This window comes from Boleophthalmus pectinirostris, unplaced genomic scaffold, assembly GCF_026225935.1.
Source record: "Boleophthalmus pectinirostris isolate CB_2022bp ecotype Guang Dong unplaced genomic scaffold, ASM2622593v1 HiC_scaffold_15, whole genome shotgun sequence".
Taxonomy (NCBI): Eukaryota; Metazoa; Chordata; class Actinopteri; order Gobiiformes; family Gobiidae; genus Boleophthalmus; species Boleophthalmus pectinirostris.
The window spans coordinates 2540736-2554040 of NW_026571070.1; the positions used below are offsets into that span (position 1 = coordinate 2540736).

At 39.9% G+C, this 13305-nt stretch overlaps 1 protein-coding gene across 1 annotated transcript in view; it reads right to left on the reverse strand.

Moving 5' to 3' along the window:
- Positions 1–2483: 2483 nt before the first annotated feature.
- The window catches only part of LOC110162705 (cadherin-20-like), a 31315-nt gene continuing 20493 nt past the window's right edge, over positions 2484–13305 (reverse strand). The window contains exons 7-11 of the mRNA XM_055151221.1: positions 11164–11300; positions 6740–6861; positions 5052–5169; positions 4453–4704; positions 2484–3007 (exon numbers count right to left, since the gene is read on the reverse strand). Of these exons, the coding sequence (XP_055007196.1) occupies positions 2484–3007; positions 4453–4704; positions 5052–5169; positions 6740–6861; positions 11164–11300 (1153 nt within the window). The remainder of the gene's footprint in view (positions 3008–4452; positions 4705–5051; positions 5170–6739; positions 6862–11163; positions 11301–13305) is intronic.

Here is a 13305-nt window from a genome sequence, read left to right on the forward strand (position 1 = left end):
CCCTACGTTTCTAGTGTAACTGACTCGTCGGGATGCGGGGATCACGTGGTTTATGCAGCGGTTCTTAGAGGCTTTTTCAAACTGTCGCTTCCTCACATTTCGCAGTTTCAGTTTGTTGCGATGGCGAACGAGAATCCACGACCAGTTCGCCGCAAAAGAAAGTCGGTTTTTGAGGTCGCTGAAAGAAGAAGAGAAGGGGAAAAGGAGCGAAGACAAACAGAGGTGATTCTTGGAGATTCCTTCCAGCGATTGCGCGAATGAAGCGGACGAAGGGTCTAAAAACTGACGCATCGGTTGCTAAATTATTTCTAGACATGTCATTTCAACAGTAATTCTGAACGCGCACTGGCTGTAAAAAAAAAACGTGATTTTTAGAGTAAAGAGGCGGGAGGAGGTGTTTCTACTGAGGCTGTGGAGGATGAAGGTGGTGTCACACATGCACAACATTTGTAAAAGAACTGTCGCTGTATTTCTCTTCCCTTAAAAAAATCCTCTATACAACCTTTAAGTTTCTGTTCCTCCGTCTGCCACGTGGAGGCGCTGTTCTGGGCTGGAGTTCCTCTGCTGGCGAGAATCTGTAAAAAGTCCTTGGTCCAGACTGGTGATTTAAATCCTTTTTCGCTCGTCCTTTGAGTCCGTCAGACATTTCATTTTCTGGCCTGATTCTAAAAAGCCCAAACTCCTCCCACTTTTACTTTTAGTTCTTATTTAAAGGTTCAGTATCGTGTAGAATTCTTCTGATTTGTAAACATTTCCAGTTCAATGTGACTTGTGTTTTTAAACACACTGACTTTAAACGGTCCAAAAGTGTCGCACACGTGACACTGGAGACACGACCACGTCACACACAACACGGACCAACCAGAGCCAGAGCATGAACAGAAGATCTAAACCAGGTCTAAACCAGGTCCAAACCAGGACTAAAACCAGGTCTAAGCCAGGTCTAAACTAGGGCATAAACCAGGTCTAAACCAGGACTTAAACCAGGACTAAAACCAGATCTAAGCCAGGGCTTAAATCAGGACTAAAACAAAGTCTAAACCAGAATTTAAACCAGGTCTAAACCAGGACTTAAACCAGGACTTAAATCAGGTCTAAACCAGCACCAAACTAGGGCATAAACCAGGTCTAAACCAGGACTTAAACCAAGTCTAAACCAGGATTTAAACCAAGTCTAAACCAGGCCTAAATGAGGTCTTAAATCTAGGTCTAAACCAGGACCAAACCAGGACTAAAACCAGGTCTAAACCAGGACTAAAACCAAGTCTAAACCAGGACTTAAACCAGGACTTAAATCAGGTCTAAACCAGCACCAAACCAGGGCATAAACCAGGTCTAAATGAGGTCTTAAATCTAGGTCTAAACCAGGACCAAACCAGGGCATAAACCAGGTCTAAACCAGGACTTAAATCAGGACTTAAATCATGTCTAAACCAGGCCTAAACGAGGTCTTAAACCAGGTCTAAACCAGGACTTAAACCAGAATTTAAACCAGGTCTAAACCAGGACTTAAACCAAGTCTAAACCAGGACTTAAACCAAGTCTAAACCAGGACTTAAACCAGGTCTAAACCAGGCCTAAACAAGGTCTTAAATCTAGGTCTAAACCAGGACCAAACCAGGCCATAAACCAGGTCTAAACCAGGACTTAAACCAAGTCTAAACCAGGATTTAAACCAGGTCTAAACCAGGCCTAAATGAGGTCTTAAATCTAGGTCTAAACCAGGACCAAACCAGGACTTAAACCAAGTCTAAACCAGGACTTAAACCAAGTCTAAACCAGGACTTAAATTACGTCTAAACCAGACTAAACCAGGACTTAAATCAGGTCTAAACCAGAATTAAACCAAGACTTAAAACAGGACTAAAATCAGGCCTAAAACTAGGTCTAAACCAGGCCACCAGTCCATGAAAATATTTTCCCGAAAAGAGCGCTGCCGCAACTTAATAATTTCCTTGTGTTTGGATGTTTGGAACGGCGGAATGTTGAAAAAAAACCTAAAGTGCCGCCAGTCTGAAATGTCGGAGTGCAGGGACGTTTGACAAAAATGGAAATGTCGCCACAGGCAGGTGATGTACGCTCCACCAGAAATAAAAGTAAATTCTACATAATACAGAACCTTTAAAAACAATATTTCCTCCTTTTGCCACAAGAGGGCGCTGTCTCCAATATGAAGTACATGTAAATATATTTCCCAGTTGCATTTTCAGCATCTCCTTTTGTTCCTAATCAGACAAAAATGGCGTTATTTCCATAGAACCTCAGCTTGGATCTGTTGTATCTTCCTGTGCAACGCTCTGTCGCATTTACACTGACATCGTTTCATCGCGGTGAACTGAAACCGCTGACTGAACTTCCAGATTTTAAGTTTTTCCAACGTTATGGCTTTCTAACAGACTCCGATTTGTTTTGCGTAACCTCTTTTGTTGCATTGTTTTACGCCGGTCTTGTGCCGCTGCTACAGAAGGCGTCAGTTCCTCCTCCTACCACACGGGGGAGCTGCTTTGCGTCTCCAACACGCCGTACATCTCCGCCAGCTTTTTAAACCGCGGCCCCCAGTCGTTCAGGTAGTCGTACTCGTGATCCGCGTTCGACACCCCGGACTGCAGCGAGCTCAGCGACTCCGCCACCGAGCCCTCGCCTTCGTACGCGTAAGTCTGCAGAGAGTCGTACGGCGGCGCGCACGGGTCCACGTCCGCCTCGATCAGCTTCGCCAGGACGTATCCGTGCACGTTCCCGTCGGGAGAGGAGGTGGGGCCGACGACGCGGGCCTGGGGGACGTAGCGGGACAGGCTCTGGATCTCCGGGAGCATGTCCTGGCGCAGTTTGGCGTGAGGGTGCACTTCCCTCGGGTTCCACATGGCGGCGATGTCGAAGGCCTCGGTGTCTTCTTCGCCGCCGCCCTCGTCGTCGTAGCGGACGATGTTTTCGTGGACGTTCTCCTCTTGGTCCATGAGGTACGGCTTCTTACGTTGAGAGCGCAGAGACAACATCAGGAGGATCAGGACTGAGAAGACAAAGAGACGTGAGAGGTTAGTTTAAAACAGGCATGTCCAAACTATGGCCCGGGGGCCAAATGCAGCCCTCAGACAATTTTTTCTTGGCCCTCAGACTTCCAGGTGAATTGGCCCAAATTACCTTGTATCAAATAAAAATATTTTTTTTACTGCAAGCTTTCTGAAAATCTACCTTGATAAACTAATATTTAATATTTAGTGTGTGATTTTAAGGATCTTAGTGTGAATAAAGACGGTTCTTTCTAATGTGTTAAAATGCACATATTTCATTTATTCACTGTATTGAGCTCCAGTCTACGGCCCTCGATCAGTCCTCTGCTTCATCTCTGTTTAGATATGTGGCCCTTGATGAAAAAAGTTTGGAAACAACTTTAGTGATTGTGTTTTAGAAAACATCCATCCTGAATTTCAAACTTCCGGTCAATGTGCAATTCACACTGGGAAGGATTTTCCGAAAAAGTGAGCATCAAACCTCCATGTTTGTTTTCCCAGTGGGACGTGTCTATTGTCTAAGTCGATCTTTTCAAGTCTTTTGAACCATATCACTTTTGTTTCTGGTTCTGATATTGTCATATTTTAGTTTTGATTCGGACATGGTAATTATGTGGTTGTTGGATCCAAACAGCGGAAAACAGCTCGAGAAACGGGCTTCGGAAGTTTGTGAACCATAACAGCAAAAGTGAATCAGATGTGTGTGACTCAAACCTCTGTTCAAACTGTTTCTCTTTCCAACGGAATTGAAAAATAGTGAAAGGTGAAGGTGATGGGCAGGAAGGACCAAAAAGGAAACATTTGTCTTATATTTTATGCTTTTACTAAATGGGATTATTATCTTTGAGACACTGTTGTGCTTAGAGCCCGTTGATACGCTGCGATATTAAAACTGTTTTGTTTTGTTTTTTCTTTTCTCTGAGTGGACTGATGGATCAGCAGGAGACGTACGGATGGATTTGAAAACATAAACAAGGCGACGGTCCAAGGTTAGAAAGCAAAACTAAAAAGCTTCGGCTCGCGTCATATAAACGGCGAACATCAACTTTTGTAAATCATCCAGGTTACGTAACCCTGGTTCTCTGAGGGAACAGAAACTCATTGCTTCGTAATTATGTTAAAGGTGGATTGTGTAACTTTTCTGGTGGATGGAGATGTTATTGCTTTGTCTGAAATGTTTCGCAGTATGGCATTAAACCATTTTATCTTCATGGTCATCAAATCAGTCCAAGTTACAGGTCAGATCTGTGGAGAGGCGACCTCACGCAGTCAGAATGTTTGGTTTTTCGAGGTGTTTTTGAGCTGAAAAACCACCTGTAATTGAATAAACGTAAAGTAGAGCTGTTTAATGGACCCGCCACCAGAAAAGTTACACAATGTACCTTTAAATTGTGAAGAGTTTGTTCAGTTTCAGAGTTGTTTAGTTGTGTTAAAATTGTCTTACTGAGCAGTACGAATATGCAGGCGAGGATGGCGATGAGCGCGCCGCGGCTCAGGTTGGCGGGCAGCGTGTAGGCCTCTGCGTTACAGGACAGCACCTCCCCCTGGTGGTCGCAGCTGCACACGCGGATGGTCAGAGTGGTGGTGCTGGTCTGAGCCGGCTCCTCCCCGTCCCTGACCGAGATGGGCAAAAAGAACGCCGTCTGGTCCCTGAGAGCCCAACCGCTACGCCGCGTCAAAATCCACGCCGAGTTATCTGAAAAAGACGAGGAGAAATGATTTAAAATGAATCCTCTGCGTCATCTAAAATCATCCTCTGCTCCAGTTGCTGTAGGTTTGATCTCTGCCGTGGAACAGCCTAGAAAAGTTGAACAATTTATCTTTAAGTAAATTACTCGAGTAAAAGTAGCTGTTGTTAGTTCTGGCTTTTTTAAACACAGGCACGTTTTTTAAAGGGTCATTAATCTGTATTTCAGACTTCATCAGTTTTGTCAATTATAAAGCTCCAGTTTAAAAGTCTGACTGAACTGTGACTGGACATAAACATTTAGACTTTAAAGATAAGATGTATTGATAAGTTATATTGATAGGTTGTATTGATACCTTGATTGTCGCGCAGGGTGAAGTTGGGGTTAGTTTGACCCTGTGGAGACAGACTGTAGTAGAATCGATGTCCTCCCTGTGGCTCGTCCGGGTCCAGAGCCGTCACTGACTGGATCAGCTGAAAAAAACAAACAAAAACACAACATTTTACAACAGCAGCTCCACCCAGGGCTGTTTGACTCCCGATAAATGTTTTTCTGTGTCAAAATGTGTGTGTAAATGTGTGTGTAAATGTGTGTGTAAATGTGTGTCTCCAGCAGTTTCATAAATCTGCTCCATCACCAAATCTTCAACCAACAAACTCCACAAAGGAGAAACATTCTAACATGAACAATTTATCCACAACGATCAAGAGAAGAAAGAACAAAACTTAAAGGAAACAACGACGACGACACATTAGTCACACACTCAACAAAACTAATGTAATGATCATTGGAAGTGCACAAATCGATTTTTAATTTTAATTCTAGAAACAGTCTGAGTGATGAAGTTACTCATGTTTGTTTTATTTATATTTATTACCATTAAATGTAATTAAAATGTTAATTAAATTCAATATCAAAAAATGTGCAGACCAGGGAGGGGCTGCCTCATCCTTTGAGCCCAGTTTTTGTGATGGTATTGCTCCGTTGCTCTGGTTTTCTTAGAGCAGACATGTCAAACTCAGGCCCAGGGGCCAAATTTGGCCCACAATATAATTATTTTTGGCCCATGAGATCATATCAAATCTGTATTAGAGTTGCCGCTGCACACAGATAAACACATTATTTATTTAAAATGCTGTTATTTTATATTCTGTTTGTTCTGGATTCAATGTTTAATCAAAACTATTATTAAACATTTATTTTAATAAGAAAAGGTTTAACATTACAGATCTCAAAAGAAGAGAAAACATACAGATGCTGATGAAAATTTTCAATAAATATTTAGTTTGGCGCTCGTCTTAGTCCCAGTTTTTAATTCTGGCCTCTGTGATGTTGAGTTTGACTCTTCTGTCTTGTCACTGTGTCACCGCGAGCACAAAGAGCAGCTGAAACTTCAGATCTGAATTGGCTTTGATCAGATTTAGGATTATTTCTGTCATGGAACGACTTGAGGCTTAAACTGGAGCTGGAATTAGATTAAACCTGGACTTTGTAAGCAACTTCGATGGAAAACCCCCCTCGTATTGAACGTACAATAACAGAGCAGCTGTTTATACTCAACACTAGACCCAATTTAATATAAAACACAACTGTATGTCACATGTACATAGTCGGGGATCCCTGCTCCAGAGCTACATCAGTTTGGAGGTCCCTGGTCTGAAAAACCTTGAAGAACTCTGATTTAGTTTTACCGCGTCAAAGATACTCTATATAAATAATAAGAACTATTTACCATTTGCACTAGACCCACATAAGAAACTGTCTTTTATTACTGCTCCTGATGATTTGATGTGACTCGAACTGGCGTTTTTTGCTTAATTTTCTTGCTTCATTTATCTTTGTTTACTGTAGTGGTTAGAGATGATGTTATTTGTTGTGTCTGTGCACGTACATGTTGTCTTGTCTTGTACTTTAATGTTTTGTCTAGACATGGGACAGAGAGAAATGTAATTTTGATTTCTCTGTATGTCTGTTACATGTGGAGAAATTGACAATAAAGCGAATTTTGAACATTAATATAAAACAGTTTGTCTTCTCTCGTACCTGTCCGGCCTTGGCGTTGTCGCACATGAAGGTCTCCAGGTAGTGGCTTAAACTGGGAGGGTTGTCGTTCACGTCCAGGAGCCTGATGGCCACAGGGACGCTGGAGATCTGAGACGGGTTATCTGCACACAGGACCAGGACACAAACCAACTCTGAGAAACATCACACGCTTCAAATCTCCTTTCATTTCAGAGCAAAATCTGTGAAATTCAGCTTCCACTTTCTCAGAGCTTCAGGACTCGGAGCTCAGACCCTGTGGACTTTGTGAAACAGGATGACACACTTTCACTTTGTCGACATGAGGCGTTTTAAAACGGTGTCAGGAGCTTGAAATTTTAATTTGTATTTATTTTATTATTTAAGATTTTACACACCACTTTAAGTCCTGGTTTCAACCTGTTTAGACCTGGTTTAGACCTGGTTTAGTTCTGATTTAGACTTGGTTTAGGTCTTATTAGGACTGGTTTGGACTTGGTTTAGTCCTGATACAGACCTGGTTCAGTCCTAGTTAAGTCCTGTGTTAGTCCTGGTCCTTGGTTTGGTCAAGTCCTAATTTAGATTTGGTTTAGACACTGGCTTAGACCTGGTTTAGTCCGGAGTTAGTCCTAGTCTAGACATTGGTCAAGTCCTGGTTTAGCCCTGGTTTAGTCCTACTTTACATATTGGTTTAGACCTGGTTTAATCCTGATTTAGACTTGGTTTAGTTCTGGTTTAGTCCTAGTTTAGACATTGGTGTAGACCTGGTTTAGTCCTGGTTTAGTCCTAGTTTATACATTGGTTTAGACTTGGTTTAGTCCTAGTTTAGACATTGGTTTAGACCTCGTTTAGTCCGGATTTAGTCCTACTTTAGACGTAGTTTAGACCTGGTTTAGTCCGCTCTGTTTTCTTGTGAGTAAGATCACGTTTAATCCTGATTAAGTCTTGAATTAGTCCTGATTTGGTTTAGACGTACTTTGACTGATTCATTTCTGGTTTAGTCCTGGTTCAGAACATTCATATTATAATACTCCCTACAACTGGACAACAACTCACCCTCACCCTTTGATTATATTTCTATTTTAATATTACTTGTACATTTACATTTATATAATTAAACCTTATTTGACACCTGTCTTTTGCTATTTTTGCTACTTACTTAGATTTATTTTTTATTTTTATACCATTTATGTTTTTTCTCTTCATTATTATATTATTTTGTGATTTGTGAATCACTTGTGACCAAATAAAAATAAAATTTGCCCAAGTCGAAGTCTAAATCTGGCGTATTAAGTGTAATTCAAACCATAGATTAAAAGAAATAAAAGATAAAACATGAAAAAAAGAGGGTTGGTACTTAAAAGCGGTTCATATATTTCTTCTTCTTTTTCCGTCTTTTCATGCTTGTTCAAAAGTCTGACTGAAAATGGTAGAAAAAAGGAACATGGACTTTAACAAGACCAACATAAAAACTCTCTAAAAATTCAGTTAGATCTCAAAAGTTAGAAGTTAAAAAGGAAAACAGGCCAAGAACAAACACATAGAAAAAGGCTGGTGGTGTCCCTCAGGGCTCAGTGTTAGGGTCCTTACTCTTTGTCCTCCCTCCTTCCTCCCTCCTTCTCCTTTTTCCTTTCCTCTTTCCTTTCCTTTGCCACTGGTCCATTAGCTCAGACCTTCTCCAGCCACGTAATAATTAAACTCAGGCTTAATTAGCTTCACTAACGGCGCGTTCACTTCATTGATCACACAGAGGTCGAACCTGCGGCCCACGAAAAGGTGCTTTAGGATGAAAAAAATTACACTTCTGGGAGTATTTTTTTAACGGAAACTCTAGAAGCGTTTCTGATTTTGTTGTTTTGCTTTTAATGTTCAGCACTATGGCATTAATTAAACAAATATATCATGTATTCAGGCAATTACGAGTGTTTTTATTTCTCAAAACTGCCGCAAAAAGATGCATTATTGTTGTTTAAGCAGGTCCACGTCTCCACAGATCTGACCTGTAACTTGGCCGGGTGATGTGAGCCACTTGTCTCCATGGAGATAGTGAAATAAAAAAAACAAAAAAAACAAAAAACAACAACAACATGGAGTCAAACAAATGTTGTGTGCCATTCATTCTTTTAAAATAAAAATGGAAAACAGTTTGTTATTTCATTTTTCTGTTTTTGTGTCAAACAAAAATCAGATTTCGACCTTCGAACAGCCTTGGTGCCTGTTTTTAATTTTGATATTTTATTCTCTAGCAGCAGAATTTCCGGGGCAAATAAACCAGAGAGAATAAAATAGGCACTGAGACTGTTTTCTGATTGGTGTAATTTATTTTGTGTTATTATAATAAACTTTAAATTAAATATTGGAAATAGAGGTCGAAATCTTTTATTTTTATTTTTTTAATTTAAATTAAATATTGGAAATAGAGGTTGAAATCTGTTTTTTTTTTTTTTTTTTTTAAATAAACTTTAAATTAAATATTGGAAATAGAAGTCAAAATCTTTTTAAATTTTTTTTATAAACTTTAAATTAAATATTGTAAACAGAGGTCGAAATCTTTTTATTTATTTATTTATTTTTTATAAACTTTAAATTAAATATTGGAAATAGAGGTCGAAATCTTTTTTTTATTATTATTGTTTTTTAATAAACTTTAAATTAAATATTGTAAACAGAGGTTGAAATCAGTTTTTTTTTTTTTTTTTTTTTTTTTTAATAAACTTTAAATAAAATATTGGAAATAGAGGTCGAAATCTTTTTTTTTTTTTTTTTACACTAAAGTGGAATATTGAAATAAATAATAAACTGTTTTCCCATTTTATTTTTTTCGTTCTTAATTGAAATTCAAAAGAACAAACAGGTACATGGACCATTGTGCCTGTTTTAATTTTGATGTTTTTTTCTCTCTGTTTTATTTGCCCTGGAAATTCTGCTGCGAGAAGGACTCACCTGACACTAAAACGGAAAAATAAAATAACAAACTGTTTTCCCATTTTATTATTTTTCATTCTTAATTAAAATTCAAAAGAACGAATCATACTCGAACCCAAGTGCTGCACCTTCTTCGAGAAAAGGTTAAAAAATTAGCTTTCTGACATTTATTTTTTCACTGTTGACTGAAATTATCTAAGCAAATAAACAAAAAAAAAAATTATATGTTTATCTTTAAAAACGTTACATAAAACAGAAAGTTATTTTGGTCACTGTTAAACCGTTTGGTCTTTTTGCTGTGAGCATCTGCGTCCACTGTGAGACCATCTGCTGAGAGCGGCAAAGTTACTCGAGCGAAAATCCACCTCGCACTGAAAGTACTTTGATTTAATTAGAATATGAATATTAATTAGACCCCAGAGTATCGAGCGATAACATTTAACCTTGGACTCACTTTTAAAACACACACTTTCAACGCCAAGCAAACGTTACCGAGGAGGGAACATGGGACTATGAGACCAGAAGTTCCTGGCGAAGAACGTTTATTTTTACAATTTTCGAGATGCCAATTTAATTTTAACCACATGTAATTAAAAGTACTTATTCAAAGCTGTAATTTAACTTTTGTTCATCATTAAAATTTATTATTTACTGGCTGCGTCTGGATCTCTAGCTTCCACAATTTCTGATCTCCATAATTGTAGTTTATCTTCTCTGACGTTATTGTAGTTTGAGTTCCTCCCAGACCTTCATATTTGTAGTTCTGACTCTCCCAGACCTCCATACTTGTAGTTCTGACCCTTTCTACCTACCATATTTGTAGTTCTGACCCTCCTAGACCTCCATACTTGTAGTTCTGACCCTCCCTGCCCACCATATTTGTAGTTCTGACCCTTCCAGACCTCCATACTTGTAGTTCTGACCATCCCAGACCTCCATACTTGTAATTCTGAACCTCTCTGCCCACCATATTTGTAGTTCTGACCCTTCCAGACCTCCATACTTGTAGTTCTGACCCTCTCTGCCCACCATATTTGTAGTTCTGACCCTTTTTGCCCACCATATTTGTAGTTCTGACCCTCCTAGCCCTCCATACTTGTAGTTCTGACCCTCCCTGCCCACCATATTTGTAGTTCTGACCTTCCCAGACCTCCATACTTGTAGTTCTGACCCTCTCTGCCCACCATATTTATAGTTCTGACCCTTCCAGACCTCCATACTTGTAGGTCTGACCCTCCTAGACCTCCATACTTGTAGTTCTGACCCTCCTAGACCTCCATACTTGTAGTTCTGACCCTTTCTGCCTACCATATTTGTAGTTCTGACCCTCCCAGACCTCCATACTTGTAGTTCTGACCCTCCTAGACCTCCATATTTGTAGTTCTGACTCTCCCAGACCTCCATACTTGTAGTTCTGACCCTCTCTGCCCACCATATTTGTAGTTCTGACCCTCCCAGACCTCCATACTTGTAGTTTATCGACGCTATCGAAAGTAGAGTACTGAGACTTTATGTACACGTACTCATCTCCATGGCGAGCACGGTGATGTTGTGCCATTCGACCTTCTCCCGGTCCAGGGCTCTCACGGTCATCAGGGCTCCTGTGGTCAGGTCGATGTAGAAGAACTTCTCCAGGTCACTGCCTTTGTCTATGGAGTACCTGAGTACACGAAAGTACACGTAAAACACACAAAATACACAAACATGAAGTAAATGCAACTGTGACAGATACAGGACTACACTCATACTATAATACTCCCTACAACTACCATAATACTCCCTACAATTACCATAATATTCCCTACAACTGTGCAACAACTCACTCTTATGTAACAGATAATACTCCCTACGACTGTGCAACTAACAGATAATACTCCCTACAACTGTACAACAAATCAGATAATACTCCCTACAACTGTGCAACAACTCACCTATATGTAACAGATAATACTCCCTACAACTGTACAACAACTCACCCTTATGTAACAGATAATACTCCCTACAACTGTACAACAAAACAGATAATACTCCCTACAACTGTACAACAACTTACACTTATGTAACAGATAATCATTATATCATCCTTGTTTTTCTTTTTTTACATTAAAAAAAAAATATTTTTCCTATATTTAATTTAATTTTTTACAAAGTCTGAGTGTGTGAGGAGGAATCTGACCCACAACCTTCTGGCTGAGGGGCGACAGGCTCAGCTCAGACGCCTCTTATCTCCCTGAAACACACTCAGACCCTGTGGACTTTGTGAAACAGGATGACACACTTTCACTTTGTCGACATGAGGCGTTTTAAAACGGTGTCAGGAGCTTAAAATTTTAATTTGTATTTATTTTATTATTTAAGATTTTACGCACCACTTTAAGTCCTGGTTTCAACCTGTTTTGTTAGGACCTGGTTTAGACCTGGTTTAGACCTGGTTTAGACCTGGTTTAGGACTGGTATTTCTGGTTTAGTTCTGTTTTATACCTTAGGACTTGATTTGGACTTAGTTTAGTCCTGGTTCAGTCCTGGTTTCAAATTGGTTTGGTCAAGCCCTGGTGTCGTCCTGGTTTAATCCTGATTTAGTCTTGGTTTAGATCTTGTTTAGTCATTACACAGACACGGTTCAGTCCTAGTTAAGTCCCGTGTTAGTCCTGGTTTGAACTTGATTTGGTCAAGTCCTGATTTAATCCTGATGCAGTCCTGGTTTAGTCCTGGTTTACATTTGGTTCAGTCCTGGTTTAGTCTTGGTTTTGTCCTGGTTTAGTCCTGGTTAAGTCCTGGTTAGTCCTGGTTTAGTCCGGTTGCAGTCCTAATTTATTCCTAGTTTAGACCTGGTTTAGACCTGGTTTGGTCTTGGTTCTGGTTTGTTCTGGTTTAGTCCTGGTTTAGACCTGGTTTAGAAGTGAGTTTAGACCTGATTTAAAAGTGAGTTTAGACCTGGTTTAGACCTGGTTTAGAAGTGTTTAGACCTGGTTTAGACCTGGTTTAGAAGTGAGTTTGTAAGTGAGATCAGGTTTAATCCTGGTTAAGTCTTGAATTAGTCCCGATTCAGTTTAGACGTACTTTGATAGATTCATTTCTGGTTTAGACCTGTTTCAGTCCTGAGATAGACCTGGTTTAGTCCTGGTTTAGTCCTAGTTCAGTCTTGCTTTTACAGTAGTTAGATCTTTCTTTTGAGTATTTTCTGGTCTGGTTTTGTGTCTCACCTGAGTTCCTGTAACACTCAAACTCATTAACATTTCTCAGTCAAATTTCTGATTGAATATGGCTTTAACTCATTAGACTTTCTGTCTCCTCCGGGCTCCTGTAGCTCCGGTTCCTCGGGGCCTGAGCCATGACTTAATCCTCTCGTGATTAATGACCCCGTTTGAGCCCTGACACATCTGCGGCTGACGGAGAAACTAACGGAGAAACTAACGAGGAGCTGGAGATGAGCAGGATCCACATCTGCTCATTTCAAATCCAGGAGTTGTGAGTTTAAATGAGCGGATTGTTATTTTGTTAAAGTAAACGAAGGACTGCAAGTATGAAGGTCAGAAAAAGTCAGAACTACAAGTATGAAGGTCAGAAAGAGTCAGAACTACAAGTATGAAGGTCAGAAAGAGTCAGAACTACAAGTATGGAGGTCAGAAAGAGTCAGAACTACAAGTATGGAGGTCAGAAAGAGT